The following is a 20,643-nucleotide window of genomic DNA, read 5'->3' as shown; positions in this document are numbered from 1 at the left end:
GGTTGGTCTAGATTATCTCCAGGGGCCACTTCCACAAGTCAGTGATTCTGTGATCTCGTTTTTCCAAATTGCTTTTAAGAGAAATAGTATCATAGTCAACTTATTTTTAACACAGAATATTATAAAAGGAAACATGATTTTGTGTGACTATACAGGTGTTAAAAAAACACACAGGAAAAATATTACACAAACAACTTTGTTAATATTCAGGCCTAAGATCAGAGAAGCTGATATTATACAAGCTATCATAAACATTGCTATATCCACCAGATCCCTTATTCCAGGCTTGTGAGTGGGGATAAACAGATGACAATGAGACACATATCAAGCCAGAGCTAAACAGTTACCAAAGACTGAGAAATAGTGTTACCAAACTAATCACATAAATGTCATCTAATCAACCATTGTTGTACATCCTGCTCCAGTTGTGTCTAAAGTGCTGCCATCGTTGGTTTGATGGATTTGCTTTACATCACTGAGGTTCGTCTTGTCTGGCATCCCTGCTGAGACAAATAAGAAAATACACTATGATGCATGCCTTGTCACTACTGGCAACATGTTATAGCTAGAACAAATTTAAATATCCTCAGCACACAGACTGTCACAGTTTAGTTTCTAATTCTCATGTTACTGCCAAATTCAAAATCCTTTATAACTGCATCTAGAAACATACACTGTACTATATGGCTATTCATCGTTGAAAGTAGTTCAGAGGTCTGCCAGCTCTGAACAAGGTTGTTCTTGTAGAAGTATATCTCAACAAACATTTGCAGACTGAAATGAACAGTTTTGCAAGTCCCACCAGTACCTAAAAGTCCACTGCTCACATCTTTCTTGGATTTGAAGAAAAAGGGAAATAATTTAATGTGAAATGGTTTGTGTCTGGGTCCCAGTATCATTCCAAAATAAGGTATACCTGATGGAAGGTATGCAGCAAAGTATACTTGTTGCTATATAAAACCTCCATTTTGGCACAATTTAAACAGAATTTACAACATTGTAAGGCAATATGGTAAAGCTAACTTTAAACAGGAACTCTTTTACTGAGTTCCCGGCTGAATATTTTTACTTTTTTGGATAAGGGTAAATATTTCTCCATCTCAAAACAGTGCTTTGTATGGAACAAAGATGTAATCACCCATTACATTTCCCCTGCCTGGTTAAACAATCAGAAACAGAAGGTCTCGGAGACACATTCAGATTTGGTAGCATTGTCAGCTGCTTATATTTGCTATGCATACTTCTAGACTAACTGTCTTATCCCATATAATAACTTGTGGCATGCCACTATCAATCAAAATTAACAAGTCTAAATTCAGTGTTATTACATGCAACAAATATTGACATTGTAATTACACTGAGACTGAAAAAGGCTTCATATAAAGCAAAGTCAATATTTATGTAATTAGGTCAATACATATATAATTCAGAAGGTAAACTCTACTGTTGGAACAGCAGCATTAGAAAGAAGCTCAGCTCTACTGAGCTGACATATTGATTTTACAGTCTGAGTTTCTGCATTACTATTCATTGTTTAGATACTTCTTTCCTCTCTGTATCATTAGGAAAGATAACTAGTGATTCTTTCTTTTTTTATTACTATTCAAAGGGACTGTGATGAAGTATAAATATTTTAGTCATGGTGTTATCCTCTTTGTTAAGCTGGTTTAACAGAAGCTACAGAGAATCCTCATTTTTAAAAGGAACAACTTTTTTGGTGCTTGTGTTAAAAATACTCTTTTCTCTAAAAGCAGCTTGAAAGCTGCTCTTTGTGAACTTGCTGTATGTACTCAAATCTCCTTCCTGTAGCTTTGAAAAAAATGCATTAAGGGAAGAGTCAGCTAGAGTCAATCATGTTGTCTGAAAACCTGCTAGAATGAATTTGTCTTCTTTGCTGCTGTAGTTAGATAGCAGGATATACTGCTATTTTGTGTGGATTTATTGATCCAGTGCTCTTGCCCGGAATTTGTGAAAATTAGCTCTATGACTACAATGCAAGTGGATGTACAAGGAGGAAGAGTGACAATAGATGTTGAGAAGGAGGGAATACAACTTCTTATCATGCACATTCAGTAACCTGTCTAGAAAAAGATCAGTCACTCCACATTTGACTGAATGGATGTTTGGTGGATCATCAAAGGGGGTATGGTATATCAAGGTGGTTTTTTCAGGGAAGCTTTGTAAGGAGAACAACAACAAAATGGTTTGGGTCATTTCTCCAGAGCATTAGTGAGGTTTTCCCATATTCAAAAAGACTCATTTCAACTGACAGTGAAAAATTCAACTCTAACCTACACAACAAAGCAGTTCACCAAATGCTATAGGTATAATGAAGGATATTTTTCCCAGTGTATTTACAGATAAACTATCACAGTAGTGAAAGATATGGCATTATCTTAAATATCCAGGATATCACTTATTATAAAAGATAGCTATTATAAGAAGAAAAATATTCCTAGATCTTGCAGTTATGTGATCTGAATCTAAAGGCAATGTGACTAGATATTAATTACTGACTGGAGTGTCATGTTTAATTTCTGGTGAAAACTTCATTGACAATAGGAAAAAAATAGATTTCATTTTATGGAAAATGTTATCTCTTTTTTTTTCTTTTTCTTTTCTTTCCAGCCTCAAATGAAAACTGCAGACTTTGGAAGTTCCTATGAAAAGAGTGTTTTAAAAAAATGTTCAAACCTACCAATATATTTTCCTTTGATCAATCAAAATGCCATAAAGTATTTAATATAATCTCTGATGTTAAATGAATATAGTGTCAGGATTGGAGTGCAAACATACAGCAAAACTTTCACCTATTTAGTCTCATAGGTCTATGCCACAACTTTGACTTTATTGAAATGAGAAGTTCAAAAAATATGTTTCGACATGATCCTGTGAAAAAATCACTGAACAGAAAAACACTCCTAAAAAATAGCCTATTTTAACAGAACTGGCTTTTTTTTTTTTTTTCCCCCAGAATGCTATGCTTTTTTTAAGGTAGTTCTAATAAGTATAACTTTAAATGTAATTCCTACAGCTAAAGCTATACTTTCTATTTAAATAAGTAGGTTCTGTTGTCCATTATGCATCAGGATTTAAACATTTCTGTCACCCTTCATATATCATAATCAGTAATGGAAGTGATCCTTTCTTCTAAATGAATTTAACTTTCATAGTTCACAGCAAACTTGCAATGAGAGCTATCCAAACATTTGTAGCAGAACAGACCAAAACAAAAAGCAAACTTGTTTGGTTTTAGTTTCCTCACATGCTAGAAGCTGGAATTATGTTATAGAAAAGGCATTTAAGTTCCCCAGATATTTCAAATGATCTCTGATAAATGTCTTGTTTAGTATCAAAATCATACTAGAGCTAATATTTTGACTGGAAAATGGTAAAATTCAGAAGTTTCAGCTGAGATTCAGAGTCTCTTCTTCTGAAGAAAAGCTAGAATTGCAGCAGAGCAGAAGATAAATTGCTTGGAAATTAAAATCCAAATATAACGTTTGCATGAACCTATATAAAGTGAAGCTGCCAAGTATCACATACCTGTTCCCAGCATCAGCTGTGAAACACAGTGGCTGCAATTTAAAGTATTGTCCTGCTCTGGTTTAGAAAAAATTAATCAGTAAAAAAAATTCACCAAACATTGTGATAAATATTACAGCATCTCATTATAGTATAACAGCTGCAGAGTATTTCTAATGCTTTTAAACATCTTCTAAAGATATTTAAAGCTTGTGAGAGATAATAGTACTGACAGCCTTGAGAGCTGACCTGTTATGTTCTCCAGAATAGCTACAGCAGTAATACCATTTCCTTCCAGTATTCAGCAAGAGTCATTAACCTTGATTTGAAAAGTCAAACTTAGAGTCATGGAAGATTTTCATTTGACATGGAGCTTTTCTACTGAGATTGTCAAAATATTACAAAAATGGGCTATGATTTTTGAGCAGTAGATGCTTGCCTACCAAGGGCTATGCTGGGACTTAAAGCATTTTAAACATGTTAAATGGAACATCCTCTAATAATGGCCTAGTTTGAAACCAAACCAGAAAGTGTTTGTGTAGTCTAACCTGAAACACCTTGCTGTATTATCTTGTATTGGATGAGTAACATATATCAGAACTAACGTGGGTCTTCAAGGGAAAATGAAACTGCCAAATGAGCTGCTGTGGAATCCCATTGGATATAAATCCTGTCAAAGATTTACACAGGAGGAAGAACTGGATTTCTCTCTGTGCATTATTCTTATGATGTTCTGGAAGATTCAAAATACAGCTTTTATGGCACAAGCATTTTCTATGAGTCTCAAATATGAGGAAGAATTTGAGTAAGGATGCAACAGTGTTTCAGATAGGAAAAAAATGTGGAATGTGACTTTTATAAGACAACACTCCTGTAAAGTTGTATGCAAAATTCTTCTTAAAAAGGCAAATAATTATTTCAATCATTATGCGTAAGCTGAATTTTGGTATCTTATAACACATGAGCTATGAAGAAAAGCACTGATAACTGGTTCTGTCCCAAAATGCGCAAGAAAGATCATGAAGAAGCTTTATGAAAGGTTAAAGAAATACATAATGGTCAGATGAATAGACAAAAACCCTGATGTGCTGTAGATAAATGTTGAAATATGAAGTTGGAAATAAAATTTACTCTAATGTGATACCTGGAAAAGGATGACATATAGGCATGTTGGCCATGAATTTATAGATGTTAGTAAGGAGCAATAATATTTTGGGGAAGTAGAAGATAAATTTGGATGCAACTGATAAAGCAAACTGAAGAATTTGTAGGCAAAAGCAAAAAGAATAGCATAATGATTAAGAGGAATGAAGGGAAAGTGATATCAGAGCAATGGGTTCAGGAATTTGCAGCTAGTTAGAGCTAGGACAATCTCCTTACTGTGTCAAGTAAACACCAACAGTGACTAATATCAACATATTTTTGTAGTATGGAGGAAGACATAATATTAGTTTCATTCCTGCAATTCACAATAATGAGGTCTCAATAATGACTTCATGCAGTTAAACTTCTAAAAAATGCATTGATTTTAACAAAAAGAAGAGAAAAAAAATATTTACTTTGCATTGTCATTCCATAAATTAAAATGACACATTAGTTACCAAACCTTTTTTTTTTTTTTTGATTGGCCAATTTTTCTCCATCTGGAACTTTTAAAGCTTCTAATGGATATCTCCTCCCATTCTTTTACTATTTTTTTTGCCAGGTTTATTCCTAACTACATAATATGATGAAAATGTTTCAAAACATAGTTATACTAACTAGATCATAGAGCTGTGTTTTAATACCTCAGACATGCTTCAGTTTATATGTAGTAGTTGCTGTGAAAACTTGCATTTCCTACTTTAAGTAATGTATATATTCCTTTACAGAACGGTAGCTATATGTGAGAAAAAAATATTCAGTGTATGTATGTCAGATCATTCCCCAGCTACTGTGATTAAACCATTAATCTTAAAAGCATCACAAAACACTTATGAGTATCCAGTGCTTAGAAAGAAAAGTGGAAACAATAGACTACCTCTACTATTATTCAAAGACTCTTCTATGTGAAGTTCATGTGATGTTGGCCATGAAGTCTCAATGAGGGGAGAAAAAGATGTCCAAGAAGAACTATATTATGAACGGTACCGGGCAAAGGACTAATTTCTTGAGGCCATTTTCATGTTTTTATGAGTGCACTTATACTTGCAAAAGCTAAGGGATGTCCCTAAAAGGAAAGCATATGCTATATAATGCTTGAACATATGCCTTTCTTTTAGTACAGATATAGGAGTGCATGTATTCACCCTCTTCAGGAAAACTGTGTGTTTTTATGATGTGGTACAACTTTTCCCCTCTCCATTGCACAGTAAGTGAAACAGAAAAGAGCAGGGGGATTGTAATGGATGATCTCAGAGGTGCCTTCCAACCTCAACAATTCTGTGATTCTCTGATTCTGTAAGTATTAAATGTTTCACAATTCAGCATTAGTCAGGAACAAACAAGCAAACAAAAAAACCCCACTGGATTTCACTAACAAGGAGTAGAGAGGGAAGGGACCTCCACTGCTTTGCCATTCTTTGACTACATCACTGTTGAAGACATGAACAGTGATATAAGAGATATTTCTGCTGTGAATTAAGCCAGGAATCAACTTAGTGAAAAATGTATCTCTGCTTTAGTTTAGTTTTCATTTTATGAAGGAGAAAGTAACAGCTGATCCACAGAGGCTAAAGGAGTGTCAAAATTTTCAAGCATTTTTCCAATGAAGCTTTTGGCATTTTTAGGCTTTAATTTTAAAGAAAAATAAATTATCTAGCATTGCACATTGGTTTGCCATATCTAAATTATAAATCAGGTTACTCAGCTGAATTTCTTAATACTTTAAACTTGTCTTTCAGTGAAGTTCCATTTGCTACAAGGTTCATGAGAAAAGAACAGGAGTCAACATTATTCATTTAGAATGAATAAAGGCTTTTGCATTGTGGAACTTATTGTTACATAAACATACATGTAATGGCTGCCCTATCAATTAAATTAATGAATTAGCAAAGAAAACAGGCTTCACTGATGCTAAAACTGTATGTTGTAAAGTGATTTTGACTCCTATCCCCCCGTGTCTTTCTGTGAGGTCTAAAATCTTAATTGGGGTGCCATAAATTATTGTATCTGGTTTTGTCAATTCTAATAGCTTGTCAGTAAAGGTAAGTTGAAAAAGAAGGTTCAAAACCAAAATGAATAGATTTTTGCCAAAACAGTAATGTCTCTGTTTCACTATTTGAGTCTGCCTGTGACCATTGCCTGATGCTTTTGAGGTGGGAGAAACAATAAGATATAGTGAAAAATTTAAATAATCAGTCCATTGGGATGCCTAGCTTCTGTCATTCAGTGATTAATGTGTACCTTGGAGCATAGGGATACATATTTATTATCCTTATAAAGTACAGTGAATGATTCTCATAATTCTCATAAATTCATGCTACTTTTCTACAGCCACTTTGCCTTATGCAAGAAGAAACCAAACCAAAAGCAATGAAAAGCCAAAATAATAATAAAAAACCCCAACAAACTGAAAATGTGCTTACACCTTCTCAGTTGTATGAGATCATTTTTAGCTATGAAGGCCAGAGTCCTTAAAATACATCCATTAAAAACAATTCAGTACAGCTTTTTTAAAATCACAGATGAGCTCATATTTTGGCAAAGCAGAATTTCATCTGCTTTGCTATAGTGGTTATATGGGTCAGTTTGTGTCAGAAGTGATAAGTTTAAGTGTGAGCACCATCCCAAATGCAGCATAAAGTAGCATTATGCTGATGCTGAAGTAGTTAGCTTTAGAAGATAGTAACAGATGACACGTAAGGCATGATTAATTCCACTTAGTTTTTTGTATCTGTACGGTCTACATCTACAGCTAGGGTTCAGTTGGTTAAACATAGCTGTCTACAGACATTTTAGATGCAGGGGACAGGGGTGTCGCACTTAGCACACAGCTGCCCATCCAAAAGAAGCCTGATTCATATAAAACCCTTTAAGGATGTCTTGGACATCCTAGAGCATCTCCAGTGGCTTTTGGCACTTCTGTTTAGACAACCGAATCCTGCCCTCCCTCAGTTAGCTACTGGAGTTCTCATTATAGTGAAGTAGAGAAATAAGTAAAAGCAGAAGGAGATGGAGTACTCTGATGTAGATATTTGGACAGATAAATCCTACACTTAGTCACATAACAGGTTGACCACTGAGTGACCAGTGAATATTTTCCAAAATATTCCCTGTCATTATGCTTTATAACTTTGGTGGAAAAACAAAACTAAATACCGAATAATTTAGCTCTGGCAAATGGATTACATTTTAGAAAATCTAGGTAGGAAAACTGGGGGAAAAAAAAAAAAAAAAGTGAGGTATTGACTGAGTTCATATTTGTTTCACCTGTAGTCTTCTATTTTCACTTTTATATCTAAACCCCTGCCTTTAAGCGTTTTTGGTTTCAGCATCTGGTGTTGAAGGGCAGGATGAAGGGCTGCCATATTGCCATGAAAACAGTGAACGTCCGATGTGTGCAAACATCTCTGAGAAGCCAGTACCTCATGAAAAAGTTTCCTGCTAAAGTATGCAAAGAGTCATTACAGCTATACTTACACAGCTAAATACACATCCCAGAAGGAGATCCTTCAGGCAAAGTGGTGTTGAGTGGCTTATGTCTAGAGTACTCAGAGATAGCAATACCTAGAAGAAACTGCTAAACAGATCTCTACTACACAGTACAATGCCCTGCATCTCTTTTAACACACACACAGTGGTCTCCTTGGCTCAAAGACCCAGTTATCAGTTTGTTTGTTTGTTTTTAGTTCAAAGTGCCTGAAAAAAACTGTGAGGGCTGTGCTGCAACCCACCAGGTGGTGTTTTTATAACATGAAACTGAAGGAGCACATTACAGGCTCTGGGATATGATATCCAGGCATGGGAAAGTGTTTTGAAAATAAAAAGCCTGCTGTTGAGGGACTTTGTAGGGCAGAGAAATCCAAGCCTTTGGCCGTCTGGTTTGTGTTGCCTTTTGGAAGCAGTCCTTGGAATGAATTATCCATGGAATCTGAGGTTTGTTTTGGAGGGACGGAGATGGTTTTCCTTAACGCTGAGCCACGGAGTGAACTAACGTTTTTGCAATGTGGATAATGGGAACTGAAACCACGGGACAACTCACAAGCTAAGTTACTTGACAACATAGACATAGCCAGAGAAATCACTTAAATTTGGAGAATTGCTTAGTATCATAGGAAGGTTCTGTACTGTGATATAAATTCTAGCAGCAAATTCTTTATGTCCTTATAAGTCTCACCTCTGGAATTGGCCAGTCATTTCTTTCAGTGAAATGCAATCATGTGGGTTTTCATGGCTGTTCCTGAGAAAATCAGCTCAGGAAACCTGTATCAGATCCCAGGAAGGACCTTGAGTATGAGCACCAAAGGACTGAACCTGACCTATATGCCACAAGGTGATGTGGAACAGGGAGATGATGCTCACTTAAGGGCCAAGCCAACTGCAAATTTACATTTAGCTTGCCTCCACAAAGGGAGATCATCAATGACTGGTTTTGTGTCCGTATGTGAAGTGTGGTGATAATCAAGCCACCGTTAAATATATCTCTCAGAGTAACTTTCTTGTGCTTTATCTGCTCTACTCTTAAGAGACGGAGGTTTCACCACTTTCCCCAGGGAAAACTATGTCACTGTCCATATAATGTAGTATGCCATAGCACATTAGAACTCTTTGAAACACGGTGTACTGAGCTGTTGTCAGTTTTTATTCTCTGTCTATGCACTAAACATAGACACTGTTATGAAGAAAGTTTCTGGAATAGGTAATTGGTACTTATTTGGAGGAAATAATTTGATCCCAAATCCTCCTTTTTGACTTCATATATTCTAATGATCATTGTAATAATACACAAATCAACACAAATAGCAATTATAAATGCACCGGGAATATCAAGATGCAAATAATCTCACCTACAAACAAAGGAATAGTATTACTGTTATTGTTAGAAAGCAATTAAGAAGTCTGCCTAATGGCATTAGCTAGGAGAATTTTGCATGCTTAACCATGTATTAGGAAATGAATCCTACATATCATGTTTAACTGCACCTATTTTATGAAATCTGTATATATGAGGAATAGAGTGCAACCAATGATCTTAACATAAGTCTGGCAAGTCATTTTAACTACAAGAGCAGCAGACATTAAGTCTCTAGTCTAGTATTTGAAAATTGACAGTGGCATTTGTTTCACATTATACGCTAATGAACTCAGTATTTCCATTTAAAAAACAAAGCTTTTATGAGTTAATGTAACACAAACAAATGGTGTCACAAACCAAAACTTTTCCATTTATTTCACATTCTTAAGAATCAGAAAGAGATAACATTATTTGTTGAAATGGTTAATGTATACTTTTTTACTTGTAGGTCAGTTTTAGCATATAGCAAAGTATTAGATGTATAAAAGATTAGATGTCTTGGTTTTATTTTGCATACAGAGACTAAAACATAACTGTATTTTTCGTCTGAGGTAGAGAGAACCACAGTAACCTTCATTAGTTCTATTCTTATTGGTTTCTCACGCAATAGCTTCTAAATCCATGTTCATTAGATGACATGTTCATTCTAACTTCAATGCTCTAGGGTGCTGGAATCAGCATTGTCAATAATGCCTGTTTTAAATGAAGAAATCCATCTTTTCAATCCTTTTCACTATTGAGGAACTTTTAACCTTTATCATTAACCTATGCAAAGGTTTTGTAATCAATACAAAATTATAATAGGGCTAAAGTCCCATAAATCAGACTGGGTAAAAGTAAGCAAATTCTTCATTCTTTGAATTTTCATCTGATTTCTTCCTATGAGTCAGATGTCCCATATAAATTACTGTCCTTTGAAACGATTTACCCATGTGATTATTTTGTAATCTTTTTTTCAATTTGCTGTAAGAGATTTATAATCAACAATTCTGATTTATATAAAAATACCATCTAGAAGAGATGAATTTGAACTGAAAGTAATGTGTGAACTTGGATTGAGGCAGAATGTTGCCAATTAGGCCCATTAAGAAAAGGAAATACTTTTCAATTTTTTTTAAAGCATTCATATTCCCAAGATTTATGGCCCAATTTCATTGTAGCAGTTCACTATTGTATTGTTTGTCTAGATGCTGTTTTTAAAATGAAAGTATAAAATCAGTCTTTTCCAGAAGAGAATTCTGAACTAAACCAATTCCCATTGTTAAGATGATGAAGTAAGTTTGGTAATTTTTTGCCGGTCAGTCCACCTAGAATTCCAGTTATTCCACTTTCTGTTAAAAGAAACATAGCCTGTAGATTAGCTTAATCCCCCCCCGCCCCAAACACTGATACATTAAACTGCCCTTTTAATTTTTGCTGTAAAGCATATTTAATGACATATTTCCACAATTTAAGCTGATTTAAGGCAGAACTGCTTGCCGTCATTTCCTCATCATGTCTGCCGGGTGGGGGCTAGAAACCCACCAGTTTCCATGCACTAGCACATGCAAGAACCTGTTCCCAGAGGTGAACGATCAGGTCTGTGATTTTTCTTGCTGAGTTAGTTTCACTGCAGCTTGAGCTTACTTTTAGAACCACCCCACGGTGGGATCAGATAAGTGCTGGCAAGAGGAAGAAGGATCATGCTGTTATAATCTGGGAAAGAACTTAAGCTGTCAGCTAACCATAACATTGTAAAGCACCCAGAAACAGACTGAGAAAAACGTATAATCCACTGTTGATATCTGACCTGAACACACAACAAAGAGTGGATTACTGACAAAAAAAGAAGTGTAGAGCAATAAAGAAGGTAGACATCCTTGTCTCCATTCCTTCCCTGTAAACAAAAGCACAGCTTTTCTCCTTATAAATAAGAATGCAACACAGAGATTCTATTCAGTTGCTGATTTCTCTTCCTTTCTGGGACAACTTTTGGTTGCCCAAGTTTTAGCTCAGCTATTATGTTGAAAATATATCAAAAGCATGTGACTCAAAAGAATCTAGTTCCTCATGTCTTCTTAGAAATGCATTTTCTAATCAGATTATGAGGTTTAAAAATATAATTTTTCACAGAAAGTTTTGCTCTCTGATTTTCATTTCAGAGACTCCTTTCTGGCAGAGCATTTCAATTTCTTTCAGACTAGATGAACGTCTGTGATAAACACTGTGGTGCTTGCTGACGAATATTGATCTGCAACCCTCAATGTGTTTAGTGTTATGAAATGCCATAGGAAGTCTTGTGTCCCAGTGCATCCCACGAGTACAAGATCTTTGATCTGAAGTCACTAAAAATTCACAGTTAAACATCAAAATAAGTGCATTCTTTAAGTTCAGAGATAACCGTCAAGCAATCCAAAGACTAAACCTGGTACCTGTAGCAGTTCTACCTCTCCCTAGGAAAGCTCATCTTGCAGAATTTGTATCAATATGCAGGTTTCATGTAAATATATGGTTCCCAATCAGCAACACACAAATAGTGCTGCTTCTGTTTGTCACCCAAGCATCTGTCCCTGAACAGAAAATAAAGCTCTCCCCTTCATGCTCCCACAGCCTAACACGGCTGACCATTGACTCGATTGGCTCTGGTCGACTGACTGGGGGACAGTGGTTTCTAACAAGAGCAAAATATCAGTCTCCAGGCTTGTAATAAAAAAAGCAAGTAATGTAATAATGGGTTTCAAGATAACATGGGGGAAAAAGAAAAGGAAAGATTGAGGGGAAAAAGAGGATTTCTTTGTTTTCAGATCTGTGGTGTAGATATGAAGGAAGCCAAAATAAAAAGAAAACCTATATGGTTTCAACAGTTTCTTCTTAAAAATACATAATCTGTGTCTGCTCCTTACTTCTAACCGAAGGGGAAGGCCCATCTAATTTAACTTATTTAACTAACTTAAGCATAAGAAAGAAACTGACCTCCTATTTTTGGTTAATTTGATAATTTAGATAGATTTTCAAAACAGGTTTTTAGTCACATTGCAGCTTTTCAAAGAGAACAGGAGTGTAGATGGATAAGAAACAGCTGAACTTTCACAGTTTAGGTTTTTAGCCTGAAGATATTGATCCAAGAGAGAAAGAATTGAGTAAACAATGAATGAGGGTTGGAAAACAAAGAGAAGAGAAAAGAGAAAGGTGACCTCTATTTAAAGCAACTGTGTGGACCTATAAGTTAAAAGCACCATACATTTAGACTTTTTTTTGGTTGGGGGGTACTAATTTTGGCTTTAGAGCTACTTCCAGTGGGGCATGGTAAGTTGAGTTGTACCACGGTCAATGAAGAGCTGTGTGAAAATGTTAAAGACACTAATTTTGCATGCATGGGTGAGTCATGGGAACTGAGGGGATACACTGTGGAGTCATTCTGTGAGCTTTCTTTTCATTTTAAGCTACCAAGTTCTTATCCTGACCATTCACTGTCCTTTAAGCATGAATACTCTTCTTGAGCCTAAGTAAGTATCAAGAGACGAAGACCACCTCCTCCACCATACCCCTGTTCTCTGTTGAAGCATCGGCATTTGGCAGGAGAAGGGGAGATGATAACAGACTGGCCTTGGCAGAAAGCACTACTCACCTTTTTCTTCTTCTAGATGAAGAGAAGGCAGGTTGGGCTCAGATCCCACAGGCAGTGCAGCAAGAAAGAGAAAGCTTTGCAAGAAGCCTGTACCCAAAAGCTTATGAATGTATGCCAGACATGAGAACAGTAATTCACATCCCTGTCCTTCATGTATGTTTCCTAGAGTTTTGTGAAGTTGAGGTGCCTACCTTAGCACAGCTATCATTTCTTGGGAATTAGTGGAGAGGGGAAATCCTTCCAGTGGAGTAGAGAGTCGATATGAGACAGTTTAAAGCATATGATAGGTCTTGGTGCCCTGAAACTTTTTTGTTTTTACATAGTCCTCTTCCAGAAAATGGCAGCTGAATAATGAGGACTGCTTCGCAGACCACCAGAGGTTTTTTTTTTTTTCAGTCTGACACCAGGGATTTACAATTTTATGGAGATTAGAAGCCATGAAGTCACGGGCATAGGTTTGAGTGATTGTTCAGGATGGAGAAAGCAAAACCTGGTGCAAATTATATCTATTTCTAGCAGTACAGTAAGTCCTGAAGCAAACTATCTTCTCAGGACAACTGGGCCTTAGAATTAGGTCTTTCCCTTTTGAGGGACTCCAAATGGGAGCTCTGAAGGGAATTAGCATGTGTATAGGGCGAAGGATTAGAGTGCCTTCATCCTAAAGTTAAAAAAAAAAGTGTTCACTATGCAGTGAAAAAGGTCTACATCTTAGGAAAAAGTGAGCTATTTACTTAGATCTTCTCTTACACACTTAATGTTAAAATAACTTCTTGTATGCTTTAAAGCGTTTGATTTTGGGAACTATATCCAAGCTGGGTTTATTTTACCACTAATAAATATTTTTTAAAGGCTTATGGCAAAATTGGCAGATGAGGTCACGCCTTAAGGTAAGGCAGCAATGGAGACATTAAGAAAAGTAGACTACTGAACTAATACCATCAAAATCTACAACCCGTGTAAGAAGACCAAGACTGAAGTTACGCAAACTAGAAATTGGGCATGAAAAGGTGGAATTTCTTACGCAACTAAAAAGGCAGAACTGGAGCAGAATGAATGAATGCATTCAAAAGCTAAGGTAAGTTAAACGACAAAGGAAATTCTCCAAAAATAGTTCAGCAGAATAAGCAGATGAACTAAACTGCTGAAAAGGCAGACTCTAGGTTTTTAATAAGTCAATAAAACTATAAGTCTGGGAATGTCATGTAAGCTTAAGTGGTAGTCATGACAAGTCTTTCCTCCCTTGTGGTCTGCCCTCCTCCTGTGTGCCCTCTCTTTCCTTCAGGCTCATGGATGAGTCATATCATGTCATGCTCCTCCTCCACACAGTCCCAGGACGTGTTCTTCAGTACATTCGGGTCATGCTCCAGCAGTTTCCCCAGTCATCAGGGAATTAGGGAGCAGCAGAGATGCTCAATGTGTGTAGCAGGAGAAGAGTATCAAAATCCAACACCCTCCTGGACACCAGATCAAGATGGTGTCTCCTCATTTCGCCAAGAAAGCTGTCAAGAAACACAGCTCTGAGTTTGGAAGCAGGGTTACAGAAGGTTGAGAGGTGAAATGTATTCTCCCAGGGGTTGCTGCTCTGTCTGTCTGGGCACTGAGGGTGACCCTAGCACAGGCCATGCTTTTGGTGGTGCGGTGCAGTCCTGCACCAACTGAGCAGGCCTGCGTTGGTGACAGTAGTAACAGGTTCTGTTGACTGTCAAGTGATGGCCAGGGAAGGTGAGGTATTGAATCGGAGCCAGGTCCATCCAGGAGGACCAGTCAGGAACAACAGCAGGAAATGGGCCCAGAGACAGGACTGGAAAAGAGGTTTCCTTCAACATTGGTCTGGGGCCACCTGAGAGACAGGACTGGAGATAATTATATTCACAGAATAGCTCAGGGAAGGCCTAGGTGTGCAGAACTGAGCTGAAATGGGGCTCTTGGGTCCATGGCCAAGAAGTCATGGGTGGAAACCACAGGTGAGGCTGGTCAAAGCCATTAAGGCTTAGAATAGGGAACATGGTTATACCTCTGTAGCAACTGTCTGAAAGTAGTTCTTAATTTGTGTAAGTTTCTCAGCACCCCCAGCTCCCAAGGAACACCCCAAGACCTCATCCATTTTCCAGAGGGCTGCCTAACACTGTGAAAGGTTCTTGTTCCACTTGTTCCTCTGAGCACGGCACAGGTACACGGTTTGGACGAGTGACTGGTAGCGTCCCTCACACAGCACAAGTCTCCCTTCGTTCCTCCTGCTGCATGTACCCATCTCAGCCCTCTCCTGCTGCAGTCCCAGCTATGGGCTTTAGAAGAGAGGCAGGTTGTTAGAGTCAGTCCCAGAGAGTTCCTGCTCGTATTGGCAGTGCATGCCAGAAGCTGGTAGGGCACTCTCTGGGGATTATCCCCAACTTGTTTTTCTAGAATACAGTCTGCCTGTGAAAGACTGTGGTCCACTCATCTATATATATTGCTGTGAACTTTGTCCTCCAGATAAAAATACTGGGAGGAAAGTGAGAAAGCATCTGGGGACAGAAAAACAGTAGTCAGTCATTATGAAGAACTTACATGCTGGTTTTAATTCTTCACATATATATCTGAAGGAGATATTCTGTATCCAGCTGTTCCTGGACTGCATCTATGTTCCTAGCCAACATTCAACAGAGGAGTCTGAAGAACACAGTCGTCCCAAAGAAATGGAGGTCTTTGAGATACTTGTCTGCTGCCAATATGTGCTGAGTCAATATCTCTTTCCAGCAAAGTCTGGGGGTAGGAGGAGGGAGACTAAGAACTATTTCCAGCCATCCTTCTGAAAGCTATTCTCTATTAACTCTTCCTAAGAACTTGTCAGTGGGTGTCTCTCTTCCCTTCCTTGCCCCCAGATATCTCCTGTCCATGTTCTCCTGAGGAAGTGAAGCCCAAGCACCCTCTCTCACTGTTCTAGGTGTCAGCCTCACAGCAGGGTGGCTGTATTGGGACTATGCAGCTTTGAAAGAGGAAAAGGGACTAGTCAAGGCCTTTCTTTTAAGTGAATGGCCGGTTTTTATCTTCAGTTCTAAATTATCCATTGCATCTATAAACCATGCTAGGAATTTCAGGGATGCATAGCTCTTCCTTTATGGGAACAGAAAGGAGCACTTTCTGTGTGGCTCTGTTCCATGCTAAATAGACTGGGTGTGTGGGAAAAAGAATAACAGCGTTAGCTACTAGAGAGGACCATATCTGGAGATGACCTCAGTGTAGGAATGTAGCAAGTGAATGCAGCCAGCTCCTCCAACAGGGACCTGGGCATGACCCTCTGCCTTCCAGAGTCTTACACTGACTTGCTGATTCCACCAAATGGGCAGGAGAACAAAATCCTATCAGAAGATGCTAATCCATTTGAGCAAAACCACTGAAATTCCTCAGATTTATGCATAACAAAAGATGATTTCAATAGCCTGTCTGTTTAGCCGAATGCGTGTTGATATTGTCACTGAAATGTGCACTTGCCGCTTGATCCAATCATCCCATGCTATTGTCTTTCTATTCCCCAAGTCTCTCTTTAAACTACTCAGTCTAGATCTGATTTATAGTGTAATATATCTTTGGTTGAGATTAAAGGCAGATGAAAATATTGCGAATAATATAATGCTTCTTGCTTGATTGATCCTAGTCTTTTCCATGGGAACCTATTCATTTCTTCAATCCAAACCTTGAATTTCATATAAAGATATAAGGAATTGAGATCAGCCAAGACTATGTAACTTCTACAAACATTGGTTTATATATACTACTATTAAGTAGAAAGTTGTTGTAAACAAAAGAAAAAAAAAACCCCTCACAATTATTTTCAGCATAAACAAGAATTACATCCCTTGTACAATTTTTGGTTTATGAAAAAATATTCTTAGCAATATGATAGAAAAAATTATGTACTAAATGGCATTAAAAAGAATTTTCTTGGGAAAAATCATGTCTGAAAGATTGACTATTTTAAGCCAATTATGTAAGTTTTCTGCATTTTCGGTGATGTTTTTTGCTTCCCATAAAACATTATTTGTCACAAATTTAGTAATAATGCAGTTGCTTTTCAAAGACAAAAAAAGAAAGGTGTGGCAGTCATAATGCTTGAAAACATTGAATGATGTACACATAATGAACAAAATAGATCTTCTGTATTGCTAGAGATTACTGAAAGCAGAGAGGTATCTTGCTGTTTAATCCTTTTATTGTCACAGTGATCAACCCGCCAGATGCAAACTATTTTTAGTGGCTTTCTCTGCATATGGGCTGTGAAAGCATAAATAAAGGTGATGATACAAAAGTTTTCTCCACACAGGTGGTCTGATTTATGAATAGGCAATGTATAACTGATGTATTTTACACCTTATATCAATCAAAATCCTAAGGAAGTATGATTAGGCATTGTTACAAAATTGGAACTTTAAGGACTGATTTAATTCTGAATGTAAAAAAAACCCAACATTCTTTCATTTCTATATTCAGTGAATTGCAACCGCAGAATTCTTTTAAAATGCATCAGTAAAACAGATTTTTTTTTTTAATCTGACACATAGAAAATTTGAGAAAAAAGTATTATAGATGCATTCTATTTTGACTGTGTGGTATTTCAAACTGCCTATTGTTTTACACTTGAACTGCAACACCCAAAATAGCATGTTAGGGACAGTTAGTCAATCTCATTCAAATTTGTCTGACATGAAAAGAAATTGTAAACAGGAAAATGAAGACACACAGACCTAAATAACTATACATTCCCAAGCATATTTTTAGATGACACATCTGGAATGTGTATGGATATTTTAATACAGTGTGAAGCTGGTGAAATTCAGTGGCCTGCATTATGCACAATATCAGACTAAATGATCAAAATGGAATCCTTTTGGCTGTAGACCTGTTAATCTATGTGTAGACTGAAATCCTCTTGAACTGGAATTAATACTTATTAGCCAGACTTCCACATTCTCTCTCCAACTGAAAAGTCTCTAACTATATGAAATCAGATATAAGTGCTCACAAACAGGGTAGCCTGACCTGATGAGCTTGCCTTGAGCAGACTCATGGAGCTGATTTTTAATTCTTGGAGTACTTTGAAACAATTTTCTTTTTTAAAATTGAAAGCAATACAGACATTTTAAATACTCAATGTTTACCATAAATTTCTTACGTTTACTCACTTCACCATATTTTGTTGAACTTTTACAATTTGCAAATGATGATCATCTTTCCAGGCCAGGCAAAATTAAAAATAATTTTACATATTTCGTATAATGAGACACTGTTTACATCAGGAGCACTTTTGTGTCAAAATGCATTCATAAGTTCTAAAGAGATAAATTCCTGAAAACTGGGCTGAATGCTGACAGATGCTTACCTGAAGCACTGCACTCAGCACTGTCATAGCCAAATCCACAGGCACAACGTAGGCACTAGAAATTCTGTACCTAGTCTCTTCCCAATGCTTTGTATTCAGATGACATTTTTCAAAGTGTTCCTCTGTACAAATACTTCCCCCAGAAAGATATTGTACCTCTGGGAGTGTAGGTGATTTCTGTGGGTTCTTTATTGGTGCTAAGAACCTGAGAAACAGATGATTAAATATGAGTAGCCTTCCCTCATGCCTAGTATGTAACTGTTCTATATCTTTCTCTATTTTTAAAGGCATATTTTAAAATAGTTCATGGTCTAAATGTTCAATAACAGTATTAAAACTACAGCTAGGCTGTGCTAGTATTTTTGCCCTGTGGAGTGAGTATGAAGGGAGAAAAAAGTCTACCCAAATCTGCATCTCCTAGACCAGACTTTCAGCTTGTATAACAGAAGGTATGTGATTTATTATTATTATTTTTTAAAATATCTTTTCCATTATACTGTGGTCTCAGCATAACAGGGTGATTTAGAATCTGGCCCAGGTTTTCTGAAATATTTGGCTCAAACTGAAATGCAACTAGAGGTGATCATTTGGCTTAAGGAGTTTCATTATTCTAAATACGTAATTATTTAAGAGTTCTGAGACATATTTCGAGATATTTTGCAAAAGAAAGAAGGAACCATCTTCCTTATTAAAAAAAAAAAGAAAAAAAGAAAAAAAAGGAAAAAAAGAAAAAAAGAAAAAAGCCTACAATTGTCAAGTTAAGCTTCACATGTTTATATAATGTTTATATAATGTCAACATTAATATTAAGGATGGTATATGTTGGAATGGTGCAAGATTTGCATGATTACCCAGTTTGCTCATGTTCGCATCACTAGGTTTAATTATGGCTACCTCCTACAACACTGTCCCCATAGAGAAACTGTACAGGCATTTATGGACATACTGCCTCTAAAATTTTTGCATGACATTCAAGAGACTGAAACCCCAGAAAACGGAGCCAAGTGGTCACTCTGCATCCACAGAAAGTCAAGGAAAGCAGAGCATGTGCCATAAGTCTGTCATAAGATTCATTATATCCACTTTTGAGTCTACCAGTGATGGCAAGACTGGATTTACAAGGTCAGTGATAACACTGGCTGCCTCCAAGCACTAAGCGTGAAAAAGCTGATATTTTAGCAAAGCTTGCTCTTAAAAGAAATACATAATCACTCTCTGGTGAGGTGCACTGACATTCCTTCCCTGAGCAAAACTGTAAATTTGCCATGGGGCAGAAATACAGGAAATTTACAATTTTTTTAATGCATACGTTTAGTCAAAGATATATCAGTAGCAGATCTATTTTTGTGCCAGGATATATACATTCAATATCTACTTTTCTGTAAGTACTGAAATATTAATATTAACATTTAAAAGTCTTGATTATGGAGCCCTTTCTGTGCACAGTACTGGTTTCTATGTATCTGTATCTAGTGGATTAACTTTCTTATAAGCTCTGTAAACAAAGAAAAAAAAAAGCAATATATAATCTTTTCACCATAAAACAAGCTAGAAAGTCAACATCTAAGTATTGTTGTTATAAATTATTTAAGCATGAAATATTTTACTATTTTTCTATATCCATAGAAACAGTTACTCTCCACTTTAAAGTATTGTACTGCAAAACATCATAACATCTATTCTGATTTATATTCTTCTAATACATATAACAATGTGTGCCGTGTTGTTATAGGTCTCAGCCTGAGACATCTCCATATGTACTTTGCTGTATTTCAGTATTACAGAAGTAATGTTCTGTGCCTGTTCTAACAGACACCAAAAAAGCTACTAAGAGAAATAGTTCAATTAAAAAATATAGATGTAAAGTATCCTAAAATATAATGAGATGGACACTTTTCTTGAAGTACTTTTTGTTTTGGAAAGAATTTTTAGTAAACCAAAATAATGTTAAAATTAACACCTTTCATTGTGGATTCACTGTAGTTAAGAAATACCATAATGTAACATATAACGCTCCACTGTATTAAATTTGAGTAATTTAAATCTATTAGGGATAATGAATTTCTCATATTACCTGATGAAACTTGAACCAAGTTCTCCTTTCCATGCCAAATTGTAAGACAAATACTGCTGATGGAAACTTAACAGAAGCATTTCAGT

General features: G+C 36.6%; 1 protein-coding gene across 1 annotated transcript in view; it reads right to left on the bottom strand.

The window, feature by feature from the left end:
• Positions 1 to 393: 393 nt before the first annotated feature.
• Positions 394 to 20,643, bottom strand: part of GPC5 (glypican 5) — a 713,875-nt gene continuing 693,625 nt past the window's right edge. Inside the window, 1 exon segment of the mRNA XM_010581507.1 lies at positions 394 to 500. Within this exon segment, the coding sequence (XP_010579809.1) occupies positions 394 to 500 (107 nt within the window).

Source organism: Haliaeetus leucocephalus, unplaced genomic scaffold (genome assembly GCF_000737465.1).
Source record: "Haliaeetus leucocephalus isolate CR32 unplaced genomic scaffold, Haliaeetus_leucocephalus-4.0 Scaffold784, whole genome shotgun sequence".
Classification (NCBI taxonomy): domain Eukaryota; kingdom Metazoa; phylum Chordata; class Aves; order Accipitriformes; family Accipitridae; genus Haliaeetus; species Haliaeetus leucocephalus.
The sequence above is the reverse complement of the archived record's forward strand: the minus strand, read 5'-3'. Positions and strand labels throughout refer to the sequence as shown.